This window comes from Canis aureus, chromosome 1 (genome assembly GCF_053574225.1).
Source record: "Canis aureus isolate CA01 chromosome 1, VMU_Caureus_v.1.0, whole genome shotgun sequence".
In the NCBI taxonomy this organism is placed as follows: Eukaryota; Metazoa; Chordata; class Mammalia; order Carnivora; family Canidae; genus Canis; species Canis aureus.
The window spans coordinates 53,916,668-53,939,444 of NC_135611.1; the positions used below are offsets into that span (position 1 = coordinate 53,916,668).

The 22,777-nt window shown below is 49.1% G+C and overlaps 1 protein-coding gene across 3 annotated transcripts in view; it reads right to left on the minus strand.

The window, feature by feature from the left end:
* Positions 1-14,187, minus strand: part of C1H6orf118 (chromosome 1 C6orf118 homolog) — a 30,075-nt gene extending 15,888 nt beyond the window's left edge. Inside the window, exons 1-4 of one of the 3 annotated variants that reach the window (XM_077899582.1) lie at positions 14,154-14,187; positions 3,808-4,481; positions 2,869-2,991; positions 2,025-2,084 (exon numbers count right to left, since the gene is read on the minus strand). In XM_077899582.1, the coding sequence (XP_077755708.1) occupies positions 2,025-2,084; positions 2,869-2,991; positions 3,808-4,481; positions 14,154-14,172 (876 nt within the window). In that variant the 5' untranslated portion in view covers positions 14,173-14,187. Of the gene's footprint in view, positions 1-2,024; positions 2,085-2,868; positions 2,992-3,807; positions 4,482-10,643; positions 10,834-11,015; positions 11,143-14,153 lie in introns of those variants that run through there. The other 2 variants (XM_077899576.1, XM_077899566.1) reach the window with 2 other exon arrangements.
* Between the last annotated feature and the right edge of the window lie 8,590 nt (positions 14,188-22,777).

Sequence of the window (22,777 nt, forward strand, 5' to 3'; positions counted from 1 at the left end):
AGAGAGAGAGAGAGAGAGAGGCAGAGAGATGGGCAGAGGGAGAAGCAGGCTCCCTGTGGGGAGACCAATGTGGGACTCGATCCCAGGACCCTGGGATCATCACCTGAGCCAAACCACTGAGCCACCCAGGCATCCCAGACAAATAGATTTTAAAACAAAGACTGGAACAAAAGACAAAGAAGGACACTATATAGTAACAAAGGGGACAATCCAGTAAGAAGATATGTTATAAATATTTATGTGTCCAACATGGGAGCATGCAAATACATAAAGCAGTTAATAATAAACATGAAGGAACTAATTGATAGTAATACAACAATAGTAGGGGACTTTAACACCCCACTTATATCAATGGACAGATAATTCAATCAGACAATCAACAAGGAAACAATGGCATTGAATGACACATTGGTCCAGGTGAATTTAACAGATACATTTAATACATCCCATCCTAAAACATCAGAATACACATTCTTCCCAGGTGTAGAACATTCTCCAGGATAGATCATACTGGGCTACAAAACAAGTATTACAAATTCAAAAAGATCAAAGTCATACTATGCAGCTTTTCCAACCACAATGCTATGAAATGAGAATCAACCACAAGAAAAAAATCCAGAAAAACTACAAATATATGGAAGTTAAACAACCTGCTACTAAACAATGAATAGATTAAGAAATCAAAGATGACATCCAAAAGTACACAGAAACAAATGAAAATGAAAACACAGTGGCCCAAACCTCTGTGTCTCCGTTCAAATTCCCCTCTTCTTCTAAGGCCACCAGTCACTGGATTAGGATTCCCCCGCTCCACTGACCTCGTCCTCATTTGATTATATTTGCATAGACCCCATTTCCCAGTAAGATCACTCTCACAGCTTCCAGATAGACACAATGTTTTGGAGGACACTTCATCTCAGCACGGCTGCATCTTCAGGAAAATGCAAGGAAGGTGTGCAATCCTGGCCACTGCGAGGCACCAATGAGATGTGGAACACACACACACACACACACACACACACACAGTTTGGTAGCTAATGTTCAATAAAGGACAGCTTAAAAATAGTATTGGAAACTCTATTTTGAGATATTTATGGACCATTTTCTGAGTTTTGTATTGTTGTCATAACAAATTGCCACAAATTTTGTGGCTTAGCACAAACTTATCATCTCTATTGTGTAGAGCAGGAGTCTGGGTTAGCTCTGCTGGGTCCGGTTCAGATCTCACTGGGCTGAAATCAAGGTGCTGGTGGGGCTACCTTCCTTTCTCAAGGCTCTGAGGCAGAATATCCTCCAGAATAACTCAGGTTGTTGGCAGGACCCACTTCCTTGTGGTTGTAGGACTGAGGTCCTGTCCTTGCTGGCTGTCAACTCCTGGACGCTTCTCTCTATCCCTGCATGTGGACCCTCCATCCCAGAGCTCCCAACAGCCATGGAATCCTCCTCTCACTCAGAATCTCTCTGAATCTCTTCCCGCCACTTCTTCCTTCTGATGCCAGCCAGAGAAGGTTCTCTGCACATGATTAGATTGGGCCAACCCAGGTAATTCAGGATAATCTTCCTATTTTTAGGTCTGTAGTCTGCCTGTCCCAGACATCTAAGTGTCAATATCCAGTGAGAAGCAGGAAACATGTATAATTTGGAACCTACAGGAAACACCAGGGTGACATACAGAGAGCTGGGAGTCATCATTGTAAAGTATGCAAATGTATCTCGTAACCACAGAGAGAGGAAGGAAAGAGAAGGTTGATGCTGAGTAAAACAGTCATGTGAGGGCTTGGTTACAGAAGGATAAGCCAGGGAGATCACTGACAATGGGTGGCCAGAGACATTGGCAAAACACAGGAAATGTGTGTTTCCACCCCACCATTACTCTCACTGTGGGTAGAAGGTAAATTCTTTACCCACAGTGTCCTTCAACTGGCATAAAGATGGAGGCACAAATGGGGCTTCTTGGATTCAGAATGCTTTCTATTTCTCTTGAAATATGAAGAAGTAAAGACACCTGTAGGATCAGCTGTTACCTTATACTGTGATGGGGATGTGGACTGCAGAAGTATCGCCATGTAGAGTTCATATTCATCCTGTACAAAAAGAATCCATTGAAAATGTGTCATAACACTAAAATGTAAGTTTCTTTGCAGCTATAAACAATATAGAGGTTAAGGATGTCAGTTTAGATCATTTCCAAAACTCTAAAATTTTCCTTCAATCTATAAACCAATATACCAAATAAAGTGTATACAATCTCACCAACTTTGAAGCACATTTGAGTATTAACTATTGATCACATCAGAATAGTATCACAAAATACCTTGACACACATACAACATGTGATCTCCTGCCATACAGATGCTCTGTGTTTGGGTCCTGCTGACCTGCCAGAGATGAGCTCTCTAGGGGCGGGGATGTTCTCTGGAGAATAGGCAGCTGTACGACTGCTCATAAATATTCATTATCTTTAGGACTTAGGCAATAGTAAGATCTGGAAGCAACCTCATTTCAAATCAACTTTCATCATGAAATCACAGCAAATGTGTAATTCCATTATAATTTATATGAAATTATTAGGCATAATTATGATAGTTTATGTTATACATGTACAACTTAGAAAAGTCTATAACTAACTAGGAAGCTCTAGTGAGGAAAAATGGGCTTAAGGAGTGAGCTAGCTGGTGGTTTATTCACAAGGCCCATTTCTGATTTCCGTGGCTAGAAGCACATTACTTTGAGTCTGTGAGTGATTTTCCTCATCTGTAGAATGGAGGCCATGATAATTGGTAGAATTTCTGTGAGAACTGCAATCCTCTGTGCAGAACATCATGTATGCCCCTCAATTGCTATGTAGGAAATAAACATTTTTATTACCTTAATTTCTTTCAAGATATCACCAAATATCAAAGAACTATTGCAAATGTCTTCAAAGACTTCTCTGAAGACGTGCAGTCTGTTGAATTGCTGAGGGTCGCATACACACACTTTCTGGAGCTCCTAGTTGTAAAACAGAACCAGCCATTTCAGAATGTCTTAATTTTCCTTTCCAAATAGCTCCTCAGGTGGAGGAATGAGAATTTCCACAAGGCTTTCTATCAGAGGGTCCAGCTCCCACCACCCCAGAGTTGGGGCTGGGCAGAGCCAGGCACCAAACCATGGTGCCTCTGATTCCCTCCCAGCAGTGCTGAGAATGTCCAATAGCATAGTTGTTGAAGGCACATTGGTCTATGTTTTCTTTATTCACTCCCTTATGCCCTGTACTCAAGGATTCACTGTGCTCACAATGCCCCCATGGTCTTCCTCTTTCCATTAGTCCTCTCAGGTAATCCTGCATTCTCATTGTCACATCCGAGGTCCTTCTTTACAACTCACAGCCCCCAGGAGTTCACCAAAGTGCCTCCCATCACATTCACCACCTTTCACAGACATGGGTGACTAAAGGCAGACTATACTTACATTACCTAACCATCTACTCCCACCTCACTCTCCCTCCCATGCTTTCATAGTGAGTTAGGCAAACTTTTTCTCAGATGTGTCTGCTATCCATGAACATTGTATTTACCACAGCTGCCAGCTGGCATTTGACACTCTCCCTATGAAGTCACTTCCAACTGACCTGTTTCCAGACTTAGACTTCTTTTCTCTCTCCCTGTTATCAACTACATGATGTCAGATGTTCTCAGCAACTGGTAGGTACACTATATTCTACCTGGAAATGTAAATGAGGTGCCTGAATGCAGATCTCCATCCATAGCATTTAGACACCTGAACCACAGCAGTATGCCCATAGTACTGCAAAATCAACCTCCTTACCTGTTCCAACTTTTTTTCATGGCATGTTGCGGCCTTGCTCCCAGTGAAATCATTCTTCATGAGATCTTGCTTTGCAAGAACTTCCTTTTGGAAACACAGGAACTTCTTATACTTGTCTGCTTTCGTTATGCCAGCTAAGTAGGAGCTGACATACTGGTATTCATCCTTGTGTTGGGGAGACATCACACACTGACGGCTGGACTCCACTGTTCTGTACTTGAGAACTTTCATCTCTGGCAATCTCAGCTCTTCTCTTCTCCGCAGTTCTGGAGAAGCCTCTTTTCTTGGAGGCTTTCTTGGGGTCAAGTCCTCTTCTGAAGTGTGGGAAATATGCTCCAGGGGGTTCAAATACCTGAATAGTGGTGTAGCCTGGGCATCTTTTGGAGTCAGAGCTGTATTGATGGTAAAATAAGCCAAAGCATCTTTCATCTTTGCAATCTTCTTATCACATGGTTTTTCTACTTTGAAGATTTTTTCCCCTTTTGGTCTACTGGCATTGGGCCAGTGATTCAGGATTGTCTCAGGAGGCCTGTAGAGCTTATTGGGATTCAAGTGCCCAGAGGTGTAGAGATAGATGTCATCTCTGTGATCTTTCTGAACTTTGTTCAAAAGTTTTGTTAGATTGCATAAAGTCCTAACGCCTTGCACCTCACAGTGCTTCCACTTCAGGTAAACTGGTCAGAAAAGATAATAAGATTATTAAATATTAGTTCCACAATAAGACAGCTATGTGCATTTGCTGAGCTGGTATATTCTATTCCCACAGGAGGAGCCAACAGACACAAACAGGAAAACAGCACACAGGCCAGGCCCAACTGCAAACAGGGGGCTTCTAGATGCACATAATGTGCAGTTCTGATCAGATTGCCCATGACCCTGCAGGGACACCTGCCTGCTCAGTCCATAGAGCTGCAACTCTTGATCTTGGGTTTGTAGGTTCAAACCCCATATTGGGTGTGGAAATAACTTAATTATAAAATCTTTAAAAAAGAATATTTTTTAAAGGAAGGAAGGAAGGGAGGGAGGGAGGGAGGGAGGGAGGGAGGGAGGAAGGAAGGAAGGAAGGAAGGAAGGAAGGAAGGAAGGAAGTCCAAGGCCCTGCAAAGCCAGGAGGGAGGATGGGGTTTTTGATTCGATACAAGTTTTTTTACAAAGGGTTCTGAAAGGAAAAGTTTAACAGTCTAATTACAATTCATAATGATGGCAATTAGAGACAGCCACCCCTAGGAAATTAAGACAGGTATTTTTCTTTCTCTCTTAATATTGAAATGTGTCAGTAAAACCCTCAGTGACTACTGAGCCAGTCACCCCTTCTCTTCCCCTCCCCACTTGCAGGAAGATAAGGAGCCGGAGAGTAAAACCTATGGGTAAGTTGATGGGGACCCCAGATTCTTCCACAAAGGGCCTGGCTTCCCATATGTCCCAGTGGGAAGGCTCCATTTGGGCCTACAGTCCAGGACATGAAACAATAAGAAGCTGGCTTTTCGAGTCAGTTTCCTAACCATGTGATCTCAAAAAGCTTACATATCTCTCTGAATCATACTTTCTTCCACTGCAAGACCAGGATAATCATCCTACTCAAAAGGATTGATTGATAGCTAAATGGAATAGCATTTGGCAAAGAATCACATGGTGTGGAACAGCTACTCCATAAATGGTATCTGTCTTTAGTGAAGGAGTATAGTACAGGGAACACCTTATGAAATGCTTCTGGTAGAACATGAGTTGGCCCAGACTTCAACATGAGGAAAGGAGATTTCTTTCTGGCCAGGCACTGTGAGAGCCCTAGAGGAGCTAGCCTATGCCTGACCTTCCCCAAAAACCCCAGAAGAAAAAAACAAACAGATCTTCTGTCCTCTGGTGTCACCTGAGCTAGGAAGGGCACAGGCAACAGAGTGGTACAGCAGGCCCTGCAGAGCCCTGGAAGGCCCATTCTGAACCCCCACAGACCAGGCACTACCCGTGTCCATCCAAAACCCTGTTGCACCCTCTGGTCATCACATGATTCCATCTGTAACTGGTTTTGTCCCCATTTTGTAAAAGGGAAGCTGAGAAGGAGTGATGTGACCCACTCAGGTCCAGAAACCTAATAAGTGGCAGAACTGATTCCTAAATACAACACTTTTATCCAAACGGCTGGATCATCTCTTTCATTCCACAGGTGCCCAAGCAATGCAGGGAAGGACCTTCTAGGACCCACACCACATCCAAACCTATCTCCCTGACCAATCCATGCCTGAAATAATGATAATAAATCAGGACACATTATTTCCTTTGTTTTCACCTAAGAAAAGAAATAAAGAACCAGAGGGGCATCTGGGCATCTGACTTCAGCTCAGGTCATGATCTCAGGGTCCTGGTTGGAGCCCTGTATCTGGCTGCCGGATCAGCAGGGAGTCTGCTTCTCCTTCTCCCTCTGCCTCTCCCCCTGGCTTGTGCTCTCTCTCTCTCTCTCTTAAATAAAATATTTTTTAAAAATAGAGAGATAAAGGCCCAGAGAATATGAAGAAGTGGGACAGCTTCTATTACTGTGTAGCAAATTATCACAAACCAAGTAGCTTCAAACCCATGTATTGGCTGACAGTTCTAGTGGTCTGAACTTCAGCCTGAACTGTGGGGTTGCATTCTCCACTCAGGACATTACAACATAAATACTAAAATGTGGGCCTGGTTGAGGTCTTGGAAGCTTTGGGAAGAAACTTGCTTCCAGGCTTATTCCTGTTGTTGACAGAATCCAGTTCCTGTGGTTGTAGGACTGAGGTCCCCACTTTCTGGTTGGCTGTTGATGGGGGTCAACCTAAGCTCCTAGTGGCTGCCCTCAACCCTGAACACTTACCCCCCTACCTTGACTCCCCTTTACATACTTCTCAAGCCCCTTATCTCTGGCCCCCTCCTCTAGGACCAGCTTCATGTGATTAAGTCAGGTCCACCCAACATGCTACCTGTCCTGAGGTCACTGGTGCCGTGGGACACAACACAATCACAGAGCACTCTCTTTTCATGTTCAAAGTATTGGGGACTATGCCAAATATATACCAGAAGTCAGGGAAATGAGCCTTCTCATCTCAGGGATGTTGCCTAGCCCAGAGCATTGTCCCATGAAGAGACAAATGAACCTCTCCCATGTGTGTGGTCAGATATTAGCACAAAAACTTCCAACAGTAGGATTCCTGAGAATTTATCCTTATAGATTAGCTTATTCCTTCAAAGAAACCACTTACAAAATGTTAAAATATTAGAACAATTTTCAAGACAGTTAATCATAATTCATCAAGGGTATAAACACTTAAGGCACTAAACACACACCATATTTGTGAGGCTTCTCAGGAGGACAGAACCAGTAGGATAGAGAGAGAATACATAAAGAGATTCGTTTTAAGGAAATAGCTCACATGATTATGCTGTCTGGCAAGCCCAAAACCTCATGGTAGGCCAGGATGCTGGATACCCACTTCATGCCAAAGGCTTTCTGCTAGAGAATTCCCTGTTGCTCTGGGGAGGTCAGTTTTTATTCTATTAAGGCCTTCAACAGATTAGATGAAGCCCACCCATATTTCAGAGAGCAATCTGCTTTACTCAAAGTCTACTGATATAAATATTAATTTCCTCAACAGAAATATCCAGAATGAAATGTGATCAAATATCTGGGCATCGTGGCCTAACTAAGTTGACACCTAAAATTCACCATGACGCACATTATTCCAACTCTCTTTAAAAAGTGGGAGAAGGGGATCCCTGGGTGGCGCAGCGGTTTAGTGCCTGCCTTTGGCCCAGGGCGCGATCCTGGAGACCCGGGATCGAATCCCACATCGGGCTCCCGGTGCATGGAGCCTGCTTCTCCCTCTGCCTATGTCTCTGCCTCTCTCTCTCTCTCTCTCTCTCTGTGTGACTATCATAAATAAATAAATTAATTAAAAAAAAAAGTGGGAGAAGGAGGCAGCTCCGTTGTTGTGTTATCCTTTGTTTATTCCCAAAAAGGATTTGAAACCACCAGAAATTTAGCAAAAATAATTTTCCTACTTGGAATATTTTCCCTTAGGTTGCAACAAAACTTGCTTCACCAGATTCAGAGAATCTGGATTCCATTTCTCTCTGCCAAGTTCTTACAATATGTACCTGGGATCCCATACTGGCAATAAATATTTAATTATTTTTCTACCTGAAAACATTATTTGCTATTGGCATAGACTACCATCTCAAACGGACAGAAAAAGAACAGAAAAGGTTGAAATAATTCATTGGAAAATGTGGTTGTTCACAAAGTAATCAGGAAACAAAGTTGCTTTGGGTAAAACCAAGCCAATTTTGAATAGCTATGGATAAGACATAGTAAGAAGTTTTTTGGACTAGGCTTAACTTAATAAATATTTCAAACACTAGTGTTTGAGATTTTTAAACACAGGGTGTTGTTTTTGGTGGTTCATCTTTTCCAGGACCGAAGCAGGAGATCTGTAATGTCACAATTATTACAAGTCACTTCTCTCTGCGATCTGATCTCGGGGAACCTCAGAATCCCACAAACATCTTGTTGGGCTAGCTCCCTCACCCCCACACTTAAGTCAGCAAACATCCCTGTGGTATGTGTTGGATGCAAGAATCCAGAGGGGATCCTGATTTCAGTCCAGCGAGTCCCTAGCAGGACCCAGACTCCTGCCCTAGATAATGGAGATGACAAATTTGGTTTGCTTTAAGTCACTAAATCGGTGGTAATCTGTTAGAGCAGCAGAAGAAAACAAACACAGTATGTGCAACGTAGGCTCCCTCATCCCCAGACCTGGAAAGGCCGATGGTGAGGACGGCGGGGGGCGGGCTAGCAGCCAGCAGGAGTGGCAGGAAAATCGCTTCGTAGACTTGACAAGTCAGGGAGAGCAAGACTCCATGAGAGAGATCAGGGGGCCACCCACAGCACTCTGCTGCCCCCACCAGGGACCCCAAATGGAACAATGTGGTGATACCTCCCAACATTATAGGGGAGAGGCTTCAGTTTCTTTACCTCATATTAAAGAAAAACTAACCTCCAAAGGCTGGAAGACTGTAAAAGTGTCACTGCCACCTGCTGTATAGCCAGCGTGCAGGTGCCTGGATTATTTGTTAGGGATTTACCTGGCAACTAATTTTTCCTCCTACTTTTTAATTTACAGAATCCAGACTTATTAAGAAATACCGAAATAAGACAAGACGCTTTTTTGTTTCCAACGATTACATTGCACTTTGTGCATAGACATGCGGTCGCCTCACCATTTGAATCTCATAGGGCAATTCCTGAAAGTTAAGTACCATGAACACAAATGCTGCGAGGCAAAAATGGGCTCAGAGGTTCTGTGTACACATGACCATGTCTGGAAACACCCACCACCTCCACATTTCATTACCCAAACACCACCCGCACATAGAGAAAGGAGTATTCTGTGCGAAACTGTAAATTACTGGACAACATACATGGACCTCCTGGTGCATGGGAAGCCAACACACCTGAAAGCAGAAAGGAACTTTAAAGGGCTAAAATAGAGTGGCTGCACCAGTTCACATTCCCACCAACAGTGTAAGAGGGTTCCCTTTTCTCCGCATCCTCTCCAACATTTGTGGTTTCGTGCCTTGTTCATTTGCCCCATTCTCACTGGTGTGAGGTGGGATCTCATTGTGGCTTTGATTTGTATTTCCCTGATGGCCAGTGATGCGGAGCATTTTCTCATGTGCTGTGTGGAGATTCCTCAGAGTTAAAAATAGACCTGCCCTACCACCCAGCAATTGCACTGCTGGGGATTTACCCCAAAGATACAGATGCAGTGAAACAGCAGGACACCTGCACCCTGATGTTTCTAGCAGCAATGTCCACAATAGCCAAACTGTGGAAGGAGCCTTGTGTCCATTGAAAGATGAATGGATAAAGAAGCTGTGGTCTCTGTATACAATGGAATATTCCTCAGCCATTAGAAATGACGAATACCCACCATTTGCTTCGATGTGGATGGAACTGGAGGGTATTATGCTGAGTGAAATAAGTCAATCGGAGAAGGACAAACATTATATGGTCTCATTCATTTGGGGAATATGAAAAATAGTGAAAGGGAATAAAGTGGAAAGGAGAAAAAATGAGTGGGAAATATCAGAAAGGGAGACAGAACATGAGAGACTCCTAACTCTGGGAAACGAACAAGGGGTGATGGAAACGGAGGTGGGTGGGGGGTGGGGGTGACTGGGTGACGGGCACTGTTGGGGGCACTTGATGGGATGAGCACTGGGTGTTATTCTGTATGTTGGCAAATTGAACACCAATAAAACATAAATTAAAAAACACACAAAGTGCTAAAATAGCATGACTAGAAATTCAATTAGCCACCTGCCCAGAGGCCCAACTGACATTATCATTTGGAGTCTTTATAAAAAGTGGGTTTTCAGGAACACAACCAGTAAGTTGAGTAACAGCGGGAGGAGCAGAAGACATGGTGGGGAATCCACAGGGGCGGAGTGCCATCACCACCCTCACCTGGCAGGGGAGGAAACAGCCCCCTAGGGTTTAGGTCAGGTCCAGTGGCCAGTGGTCAGTGGGTCAGTGGGTCAGCGCGCCGCCGGCGGCCGGGCTCTCACCTGCCCACTAACCAACGCTCGCACTGCTGTGTGAAATGCACTTGCAGGGAATACACTTTCCTTTGGGATAGGCTATAATTCAGACAATATTGCTCAATCCAGGAAGCTTTCTCTCAACTAGAATTCATCTGAACCACCAATCCCGTTTTCAGGCCGCACTGTGGTGGGCAAGCGACGGCTTGGGGGTCCAAGGAGCTGGGTGCACTCCCCTCACCTCCCGTTCCTAAAATCCCAACAGTAACCCTCACCTTCCCGGGCGGCTGCCGGGTGGCTGGCGGGGTGCGGCTTTTTGAAAAGAACACTTGGAACGGCGTCTCGAAATCTCCCCCTTCCCCCCTCCTCCTCCCAGGGGACACACACCCATGCACAAGCACAGACACACGTGCGCGCACACGGCCAGTGCACACACGCGCGCGTGCACATGACCTTGTTCCTTTGAGTGTGACTCTTGGGTGTTGAGAGGAGGCACCGCGCCCCAGACGCAGTCCTGCACCCGGTGCCCCCGGGGCTGAGGAGCAGACACCCCAAAAGGTCTTCATTTCCGCACCAGGTTCGGAGGAGTGGGGGTCCTGGGCAATTGCCCTCGGGCTGCAAACCGGCCGCGCTCAGCGCGCACTTACACTCGGGCGCTGAACCCCCGGCCATGGTCTCCCCGACCCAGCTCCGAGCCGACGCCGCAGTTACTGCGGAGACCGACAAACATTCGAAGCCCCTCCCCGCGGGGGTGTTCCCGGGTTGCCCGGCAGCGCCCCCCAGCCCCGCCCCCGCCCCACCCGCCAGCCCCGCCCCCAGCCCCTGCCCCCGCCCCGCCCTCCACCCCGCCCCCAGCCCCGCCCTCCCTTGTCTGCCTCCTCCAGCAGGGAGTCCTAGGCTTCCTGGCTAATTTTACTTTTTTTAAAAAAAATAATAATAAATTTATGTTTTATTGGTGTTCAATTTGCCAACATACAGAATAACACCCAGTGCTCATCCTGTCAAGTGCCCCCCTCAGTGCCCGTCACCCAGTCACCCCCACCCTCCGCCCTTCTCCCCTTCCACCACCCTTAGTTCGTTTCCCAGAGTTAGGAGTCTTTCATGTTCTGTCTCCCTTTCTGATATTTCTTACCCATTTCATCTCCCTGCCCCTCTATTCCCTTTCCCTATTATTTATATTCCCCAAATGAATGAGACCATATGTTTGTCCTTCTCCGATTTGACTTACTTCACTCAGCACTTTTCATGATTTGAGAAACAGCAAAATACCCTTGTACTCTAATACTTTACCAAAGCCTGGGGAGCAAAAAAAAAAAAAAAAAAAAAAAAAAAAGGCAACCTGTCTCTGGCTGGACATCTTTAAAGAGACATGCAGGTGGCACAATGCACGACTCACGCAACTGTACCTGGTGTTCTAGCACACAGTGGGTGCCAGTCACTAAATCCTCATTTAGTTATTACTGTGTTATTATCCATGACTTTCCTAGGAGGGAACTGAGAACATGTGAGGTAAAATAACTTGGCCACGATGAGTGAGTTAGCAGAGTAGAAGAATGTAAATGCACATCTGTTTGCAGTCTGTGCTCTTTCCTCAGGCTATGCCATGTGTCAAGGGAAGTAAAGCTAAAAATCCCTCAGTTTCCTATCTTTGGAGATTGTAATTCTATTTAAATTTCCTCCAGCCAGGGAGGATTCAAGTGCCTCGCATGGTGGCTACTCCTCTCACAGGTGACTCTGGGCACCCCTCGCTGCTGACCGACTCAGGGACGAAGTGATGACAAGGCCAGACAGGTGTGTGTGAAAAATCTGGGCACACAATCTTCTTCCATCTCCACTTGATGCTGGTCAGACACTTTGTAGGTGAACGTTTTGGAAACCATGAAGTCACCCTGAGTCTCGCGTTACTCAGACGGCTCAGTAATTAGAAGTATTTGGATATGGCCTGAGAAAAAAAGGAACAGAAGTGTTTCCTGATTTTCTCTCTCCAATATCCAGTCTTTAGGCCTCTGACCACAGCCAGAAGTGTTGACAGGAAAATGCCCACATTGTGTTAAGGATGTCATTGATCCAGGACAGGGAAAAGTGGTCCCCACATTCCACTAATCATCAATTAGGGTCAGATGTGTGGCAGTCCAGGTTTCTGTATTACCAACTACTAGAGATGAAACAATAAGCCTTCCTGCTCCAACCTGTGTAGTGATTTGGTGGCAGGCAGGCAGGTGACAGAGTTTTCCCCTCTCTCCTTCCACAGATGGGCTGAGGGGACAGGGCTCCCTGGCCTTGGGAGCTGCAGCCATGGGAAGTGTGGGCCCCAGGACCAGGGAACACCTCCAAGTCTCAGCCCACTCAGCCCTCGAGGCCAATCATTGGCACGACAATGGATTTGACTCCCTCTACGTGGAATTAGGGATCCGAGAGAAAACAATGTATTTATTGCCGGGACCTAAATTTCTCCCAAGTCATCCCTTAGGGTAGGACGCATTTACAGTCCCATTCAGGGGGGCCTCCTTCCCTGCACAGCAGGGAGTCCACGGTCAAATCACTACCAAACGTTAAAACCCACCGCAGGACTCCCAGGGCAAATATCTCAGCAAAGTGTTTGAGGCAGAAAGATATTATTATCTGTGAAATGAACCGATCTGCCAAAAAGAGCAGCTCTTCCTCGAGGCCAGATTTCTAGGCAGGAATCTCACCTGCCCGCAAGCACGCCCTGCTCACAACGCCACCTGCGCGCACTGACTTGAATTCGTCTTAGGCTATTTTGTTCTTCGGCTCTAGGTGGCGCCGGAACACCCCGTAACACCCCCGGGCGCCCATCCCCGCCAGTGGGCCGGTCCACACACATCCTTCCTCCCGCCAGGATTCCACGGGAAAACAGGAAGTACTGTTTGCTCTCTGCCACTTTGCTCGGGATGCAGAAACGCACGATTTCTTCCCTGCTCTAAAGATGCTCAGTCGGGAGGAGGCCAAGCACTTTAGGGCAAGACTCGCGGGGGAGTTGGGGGTGGGGTGGGGAGGGGAAGCAGGTGGAGACAGGTGCAAAGTGGCGCAGAGGAAGGGTGGCTGGGGGTGGGGTGGGGGGCTCAGGAAGGGCCCCACGTTCAGGGTGCCCGCCAGAGCCGGCCGCAGGAGGGGGGAGCCTCCAGTGAGCTCACCACAACCAACGCGTTGCAAGCGTCACTGGCCAAAATTACGTTGCCGCCTTCCCAGCTATTAGGATTGATCGTGTACAAAGAGAGTGGACAACGTTTTAAGCACCTTCGTGCTTTGTCAGCTCCGGAGGGAAACCGAGTGACCCGCGTAGGGAAAAGTGCAGGCCGACCGTGAGCCGACGTGTTCCAGCCGCCGACCGCTGCGGATGCGCACCCGGCGGGCCCGGAGCGGAGGTCAGGGGGGCCCTGCAGACCGCAAGGAGCTCATCCGGAATTTCAGACACGCCCGCGGAGACCACACGTTTCCATTTCAGGACGAGAACTCTGCGCTGCCCCCTGTAGACGGTGCGCGAGTCAGGATGTGCGCTTCCAGCCCCACTCGCATCACACCCCAAATTCTCCTCCTGCGTCCTGTCCTGGCTCAGTGGAAGCAAAGTCTCCACCCCCAAAGCCCCCCACCCCACCCCTTGCCCTCCTGCTTTTCAAGGGGCGCACCCACCGGGAAGCCTGTGCCCCCCCCCCCCGCCCCCCGCAGCAGCTCTTCTTTCCCTCGCCATCCATCCGGTGGCACATCTCCCTGAAAACAAACGTGCTCTTGTTTTTCCAATCTTAAAAATAGATAAAAAACAAAACCTTTGCTTTGACTCTGCATCCCTCTACGGCATCTGCCGAACTCTGCAGATCCTGGTCCGAGACGCGCACAGGGAGGGCCCGGGCAGGTGTGCGCAGGTGGGTGACTGCCCGCAGCTCTGCGCGCCCCGCGGGCAGGTGGAGGCTCTCCGGCCACGCCCGTGTCGGCCGCAAGGGGCGCTGCCCCCACGCCTCTCAAACCCTCTGTGTAGCCGGGATTTTGCCCTAAAGGTGCTTTTCTGCAATATAACTGTAAGTGGCATTTGAGGACAGAATAACTGTGAGACCCACGAAGGTTGAGCATTGGATGAAGAAAATAGTGTAGAAAGAACACAATTTCCCCAGAAGGGCCCCCGTGGCTCTTCCCACCCTCGTCCTCCACGAGCCTCCTCTTCCTCCTCCAAAGAGTAAAACAAGCCTTCACATCCCCACAGTTGGACGCAAAACCACATTTCTTGACTTCTAGACTGCCATTTGCTACTTGTCTAAAACTGTCTCAGCATTTCATCAAACTATTTTCTTCAAGTGTGAAAACTACTTTGGGTCAGGTTGTTTCATTAAAAACAATGAAAATATCTTTGATGTAATGGCTTTTCACCTAACACCAAGGTTTTCCAGAAGAATCTAAGCCATTGACGGATAAATGGGTAATGAAAATCTGCCTTGCTCATGCCCCCTCCTCAAGCCTCTAGCTTCTCTCTCCACAAGCAAACACACCTCATTTCTTACTTAGTTCCCAGGGGGCAGGCCACCCACAGACCAGGCCACATACCTACCTGGTCCCCCCCCCACACTTTGGCTTTCCCAGAGAAAGGCGATGGCCTGCCACTCACCAGTCCCTGCACCTGGAGCCTTTCTCTTAGAAAAACATCTTGGAACCCATTCCACACCAGTACCTAAAGAGCCTGACTTTTTAAATAGCTGTATTGTGTTTCATTTTTATGTTTTAAAAACAGACATCTGACCCACATTTATACTGTTTCCACTCTTTTGTATTAAACTCCTGTGCCTGTCTTTGGGTCATTTCTTAGGTGTGAGAATATGCAGGTCAACCTGGCTCACAGTCAAAGGGCTTGTGACCTGAGGCTGTGCTGATGCACCCAGTACCTCCCTTGGTGAGGGCGATGTGGGATGGGAGAGGACAGTCGAGGAAGTTTTCTTGAGATGCTTTTGGTGCAAAAAAAGGTGTTTTTACTAAAGCACAGGGAGGGGATCCATGGGCAGGAAGAGCTGAACCAGGATTGTGAGGAGTGACAGATTATACACTGTAGTTTATAATTTATGATCTACATTTACAAACTATAAATACAAATTTATTTCTGTATTTTCATGTATTTATTCCTATATTTATAATTATAATTCATTAGTGGGGGTTAGGGAGAGCCTAAGTCTCTAAGGACTTTAGAGGCAAGGCTTCCAGGACCGTGAGGAGCTGGCATTTACTGTCGTCTAGTAGAACATTAGTCTTGAGACCCTTCGGAGGTAAGGGCCACAGGTTTGAAAGATGATCATTCCCAGGGATCTTGGGGCTGGGGTGGTGTTTATGGTCATTAGAGGGAAGTAACACCATCAGGAAAGAAGCCCTAGTGGTAAAACATTAAAGGAAGTCCTTTTAGGGAGTGGTAGGAGCAGGACCATTGCCGGCTCAGGCATCCTGCCTGGACACCGTGTGAGCCACAGCAAACCCAGCTGTGTTCCTCTGTCTCCCTCAAGGGCGCCCGTCCCCACTTCCTCACCCCCAACATGTGGCATCGATCCGTACATTATTACACCCCTGATCTTTGCGAACACGAAGTTGCAAATGAGTTGGTGGGAGAGGGAATATCCACAATTAAACTGTGTCAGAAATAAAGGAGATGTAGTAATTTTTAAAAGCAGCAGCAGGATTACTATTTTAGGTAGAGGATCAGAGAGGCCCCTCCATGTGTCCTGCAGCTGCTGTGACAATATAGTTTAGTAGCTTAAAACCAAACAAATTTATCATCCTGGGGTTCCATGGTTCAGAAATTCCAGATGGGTCTCCCCAGATAGAATCCAGGTGTCTGCAGGACCAAGTTCCTCCTGGAGGCTCCAGGGCTGACCTGCTCCCCTGCCTTTCCTGGGCTGGAGGCACCCACATTCTGGGGCTCCCGGCCCCTTCCTCCCCCCTCAAAACCAGTGATGAGCAAAGGCTGCTCTAGTCTGTCTGAGTCACAGATGCTCTTGAGCCTCCCTGTCCCACGTCTCAGGAGGACCCTGGGGACTCTCCCTCCCCCAGAGTCAGCCGAGTCCAGTCCACCTGCTGAGGGAGCAGGAGGCGAGGTGAGGACAGAACAGAAGCTGACACCCTGCAAACACCCATCACCCCTCCCAGGTGGGGTGTGGGGTGTTCCTCAGGTGCTCTGGGCTGCCCTAAAGCTAAGGGAAGGAAAACCTTAGTTCACTTGGAGAGAACAGTCCTGCAAGACAGGAGTCTCCCTCAGTAACTTACGAGAGCAAAGCATGTTTATCAATAGCCTCACTTCCAGAAGGAAATGTAGATACAATCAAAGTCCTTATGCAGCCCATTGGCAGATACTTGAAGCTCCCAACTGTCTTCATGTTAACGCCTCCCTAGAGGGAAAAACAACCTTAACCTGATGATGGCAAGGCCTCCAGTATCCCTTAGCCTATGAAAGTCCTTTGGAAACCTCCCTTTTCCTGACCCCCCGTCCAGCTCCCCAGTATATGAGCCACCCTTCACTGTCCCGGGGCAGCAGCTCTTCCTGCCCCCAGGTCCTGTGCCCAGGCTTTCATAAAACCACTGTTTTGCACCAAAGACATGTCAACTGGGTCGTGGGCTCTGGACCTCACCTAGGTTCCAAAATTACATCACACCTCTGCCTCAATTTCCCCCTTTCCCTTAACCTGGTGTATCCACCTGCCCTGGACATCAGGCCAGGGACCTTTCTGGAGACCACTAGTCTGCCAACCGCATGCCCCCAGTGGGAAAGGCCACCAGGGAAGAGACTGCTGCTTCGGGGCCCCTCCAGAGGTGACACAGGGGACCCGCTGGCCACGGCTACCCCGCAGGGGACTACAGACCATCACGGCCCCCGGCTTTGTTGAGCTCTGTTTGAGATCTGAGCTTGGCTAAGGCCCAGGGCCAGGGGACTAGGGAGGCTGAGCCTGCACAGAAGGGGGGACACTGGAGCCTTCGGGTCCGGCCCTGAGAGGCACCTGGTGACATCAGCCAAGGGGAGCGGTGGCAGAAATTCCCTGTCCCTGCCAACAACAGAACTCAAGCCAGCCGGCTTCGCCCTGCAGCTCGCCAGGCTTTCCCAGGAGTTCCCTGGGCATTCTGATGGGGATGCAATTCCCGAGAAAACTCCACATAAAAGTGAGCCGCCAGCTCCCAGTGGGATGATGTGGAAGCGGCGCCTTTGAGGCACAAAACCCTTCCCAGGGTGGCTTTTTCCAGAAACTGGAGACCCTGGTATGATGGACTTTTAATTTCCCGGGGTAAGTCAGGAGCAAGCGCACGGCCCACAGGGGCACGGCCGGCCAGGCCCCCACCTACCTGCCAATGACCCGGGAGGGGGCAGGGTGCCCAGGGCCCTGTACTCCCAGCACCACTTGTGCTGCCCGGAACCTCCTGTTTCTCATCCTCACCTGCATTGCTCGTATTTTCATTGGAAACAGAGTTGCTCGCACTAATCTCAATGCTGAGAGCAATCGTCTTGGTCCCTGAACACAAACATAGGCAGGTGTGGGGGACACACTTCCCTGGAGGTGTAGGTGTGATCACCCCCTCAACAAGCCTTGATGTGGGCCACGTGCTTTCCTTCACGTTTCCAAGAGCAGATGCTTCCTTAGGAGGCAGCTGTGGCAGCCGTGCAGGTTCGCATGTGAAGAAAAGGGGGGGTTTCGTGTTCTCTTTTCAAAAGGTGTTTTCCTGGTGACATGGCAGCCAAAGGCTTCTTCACCTTGGGGGGGGGGGAAACACTGTGACTGCAGAGAGAGATCAAGCCAGAGTGGAAGTCACTCTAAGAAGAGAAGGTGTGTGAGTGAAGCAGAGGGAAGAGAGGGCCTGGTGGCAGCCGAGCCCAGCACCCCCCACTGCCCACCTCCCCTCTCCCTGGTCCCCCCCACTTTGCTGCCCCCCTGTTGGCCCTCCCACTGGCACCCCTCTTGCCCCCACCCTAGGCTCCCGCTGCCCCCCACCGGCACCCCCCTCCGCTGCCCCCACCCCCCGCAGTGTGCACCTGCTGTCTCCCCTTGCCGCCCAGCCCGCAGAGACGCAGGCTGTCCTCGCCTCACTCACTGCTCCACTTCTCAGAATAGGTGGAGAAGAGTTCAGTCAGCAGCCGGAGGATGTGGAGAATTTTTTTTTTTTTTAAGATTTTATTCATTTATTTGAGAGGGAGAGTGAGAGAGCAAGCGTGAGCTGGAGGGAGGGGCAGGGGGAGCAGCAGGCTCCTGGCCGAGCAGCGAGCCCGACGCGGGCTCCATCCCAGGACCCTGAGATCTGAACCTGAGCCCAAGGCAGCCGCCGAGCCTGCTGAGCCACCCGGGCAGCCTGATGAGAATCTTAATTCTTTCTTTCTAGCTGCCCTGAATTTATCTGCTCGCAGAATGTTCTTGTCTTTCTCTCAAGGTACAACTCTGATGAGGTGACACACCTTAAGAAAAGCTGCATTCCTTTGATTGCCTTCCTAAGTCCCTTTGTCCTTAAATGACATCAGCACAGTTCCAAGGAGGTGGGGGAGGGGAGGTGTCCAGGGTGAGGTAAAGCCACGTGACTTTTGCTTGGTCCTCTGGGGACTTCCCTTGTTCACTCCCACTTCTGGGCAGGGCCGTGATGTGGGCAGGGGACAGACATTATTTGCAATGATGCTCCTTTCTTGAGCTTCACATTTGTTTCAGAAAAGGAATTGCTGGGAGTGGGGAGTATGCTTGGGGAGAAGCAGAGGGTCTTGGGAGGGGAGCAGCAGAGCAGAAGGAGAGGGGGCTCCGAAGCTTGAGACCAGCTGGGGGTCAGGGGTCTCCTAGGCCAACCAGCTCTCCATGCACCCTGAGCCATGCAGGAGATCCAGTTGGACCCAGGATATCCGGAGGCCCTCTCAGAATGCCCCGAGCTGCCCTGGACGGGGCACCCATTGTGGGGAAGCAGTGTGGGGCCAAGCAGAGAGGTCTGCCCTCCGCCCTAACACCGGGCACACTCCCGTGAACTTGAGGAGCCCCTGGATACATGAGAGGAAGGGACTTCAAGTCAGATCTGAGTTTTGAAAGTTTAACATCTTTATATTTAAAACTTCTTTAGATATGTTGGATACAAGTCTCTCAGCATATATATCATTTGCAACTATTTTCTTCCATGTCGTGCATTGAGGTTTTACTCTTTTGATAGTGTCCTCTGAAGCAGAAATGTTTTAATTACAGTGAAATTGGGACGCCTGGGTGGCTTAGCAGTTTAGCACCTGCCTTCGGCCCAGGACGTGATCCTGGAGTCCCAGGATAGAGTCTTATGTCGGGGTCCCTGCATGGAGCCTGCTTCTCCCTCTGCCTGTGTCTCTGCCTGTCTCTCTGTCTCTCTCTCTCTGTGCCTCTCATGAATAAATAAATAAAATCTTCAAAAAATAATAATAATTACAGTGAAGTCTGATTTTGCTATTTTTTTCTTTTGTCATTGTAGTTTTGGTGTCATATTCTTGCCTACCCCAATGTCACTTGGATCAGTTATCTGCTAGAATGCCATTTCATTAGACTTGTCCACCTCAGGGTGCCTGGGGGGCTTCAAGAGTAGAGCGTCTGCCTTGGGGTCAGGTCATGGTCTCAGGGTCCTGGGATCAAGGCTGGAGCCAGGCTCCCTGCTCAGTGGGGAGTCTGCTTCTCTCTCTCTCTCTCTCTCTCTCTCTCTCTCTCTCTCATGAATAAACTTAAAAAAAAAAAAAAGACTTGTTCACGTCTGTCCATCATTCTGTCCCTTACCTGCCCTGTTTCTCTTCCATGCAGGTGTCCCTATCTGACACATTACGTACGCATCGACTGGTCCACTCATCACCTGCCTTCCGACACTAGTGTGTACTTGAAAGCAGAGCCTCTCTTGCTTTTATTCAGGGCTGGGTGCCCAGTGTCTGGAACAGAGCCAGGCTCATGTGGGAAGTCACCATCACCAGCCAAGGGTGTGACAGCCAGGCAGAGGACAAGGCAACGGGCCCCAAGCCTGAGCTGAAGGCCCACTGGCCAAATGCTTCAGAGCAAAGCCCCTGGGCAGCTGGAAGTGAGCATTGCTTACTGGAAGAATGCAAAGGACCCAACCTAAACGAAAACCAGCACACACATAGTCAAAGAACAGACATCCTAGGAAGACTCTGCGAGTTGGAGGGTATTTGACAAACAACAGCGAGGTCCCCAGTAGGGGAAGCAGCATCCTGGCACGATGGCTAATTTCATGTGTCTGCTCGCCAGGTGTTTGGCTGAGCACCAGTCCAGGTGCATCTGCGACGGTGCTGCTGGATGATATTAGTCTTCAAATCCATGCGTGGAGTGACACAGGCTGCCCTCCCATTGGTCCCGTCCCATCTGTTGGAGGCCTGAAGAAAACAAAAGGTGGAGTAAGGGGATCGCACGCTCTCTCAGCCTGACCCTGAGCAGGGACGTGGGTCTTCTCCTGCTCCTGGACTGGAATTTACTCCATTGGTGTTACTGGTTCTGAGGCTGTAGGACCCCAGCTAGAACTTACAGCAGCTGCCTTGCTCTCGGGCCTTCAGACCTGGACTAGAACTGGGTCTCCAGCTTGCAGATGGCAGGTCATGGGACTTCTCAGCTTTCCTCACTGTGAGCCAGTTCCTTGTAATAAATGCCTCTGTGTATGTGTGTGTGTGTGTGTGTGGGTGGGTGGGTGGGGGAGCAGGGGGTCAGGGTTCCCCAGAGAACCAGATCCAGAGGGATGAAGACTTATAGACACACACACATACACGGTTCTGGTTCTCAGGGGAACCCAAACACCCCCGGTTGACCCAGATAGATCGTGAATGCTCATGGAGCATTGAATAGGAGTCGCACTTTTATCTGAAAGGAAAGCAACTCGTACAAATGGGATTTAAACAATTCCCTTAGTGAGGAACCGTCTCTATTGATGCTAGAACCTTACTGAGATGCATTCCCATCGCACTGCGCAGACCTAGATATTCACTCCTCCGTAACCCTGTCTCTGTCTGGCTGCTACAAGGGGGTCAGTCTCCACCGGCCCTTGCCAAATACACGCTAAAGAAATCTCTCAGTTATTGGAACCATGATTGTGAAACCCGGGATAAGGTATGTCAGTAGAGCAGATACACATTTCACTGGCTCTGAACTCAGTGAGAATATATAACTATTTTTCTAGAACTATACTTAATTTGCCTTGCACTCCTACTTTGTCCAATATAGGAAACGGAATTCAATCATGTTCAGATAAATAAGACCAAAAGTGTTGTGCCTTGAATTCCTTTGGGTTTTATTATTATTTTTTAAAATTTTGTTTATTTGAGAGAGAGCATGAGCAGCGGGGACGGCTTAGGGAGAGGGAGAAGCAGACTCCCCGCTGAGCAGGGAGCCCGATGAGGGACTGGATCCCAGAGCCCCGGGATCACGACCTGAACCCAAGGCAGATGCTCAATACCTGAGTGCCCCCGGGCACCCCTCCCTTGGGTTTTGAATTGATCCAATTGAAGGCCTTCCTGGTGCTGCGGTCCCTCCCGAGGTGTAGGTGTAGCCGCAGGCAGGTTGGGTGAGCTGAGGGGCAAGGAGTGCACTGCCCAGACGGGCTACTGTGCACTGTCCTCACTGGTCCTTGACCTTGGCCACCAGACCTCAGGGATGTACCTGAGCCAGCCTGTGTTTCTGTGAGCCAGTTTCCCGGAAGCAGGGTGACCCCATTTGCCCCCCAAGCACACATCACCTGTTGCCATCCACCAACAGAGCAGAGGTGTGGGCTCAGTCGGCCTGGCCGCCTCGGGCCGCCTTGCCCACTGCTGTCCCCTTGCTGGGCCGGATGGGAGGAGACTGCCCCCTGCGAGGTGTGCCGCCTTCCCCAAGCTCTGGGGGAAAAGCAGGTACCAGGATCCTCTTGATCAGATTCCCATCCCCTGGCCTCCAGGCCGCGGCGCGTCCACACCTCACCTGCTCTTTGCCGCGTTCCTTCCTTCCCCCGCCCAGGCGCCCCTTAGAGCTGGGTGCGGAAAACCTGAACATACCTTCTCTCAGGAGACTGTCAGTGTATAAAAAAATAGCCGTAAGAGCTTCGTTCCCTCAAGATGTCAGCTACTATGAATTTTTGAAACCACGTGCCTGTGTTCGTCGAGAGGCACCCCTTGTGGACAGATGCTGGAAAAGGCGTCTTTCAGGATGCTGAGCGTGATGCTAGTGCAGGAGGCTGGCCCCTGACTAGCCTGCTTTCTCATGTTCTAGACACTTGGCCTGTTTTTCATATTCCTCATCTCACAACAGTGGTGGTAACATGCGTCCTCCAGGGTCGTTGTGAGCCTTGAACTGGCTGGCGTGCTTGGCAAACATAAATGCTCACTATATGCTCACACCGGTCCCCTGCATGTGGGTGCAGCGGGGCACTGCCCTCTGTCCCCACAGTAGGGGTCAGAAGGAATGCACTCAGGATGGAGAAATTA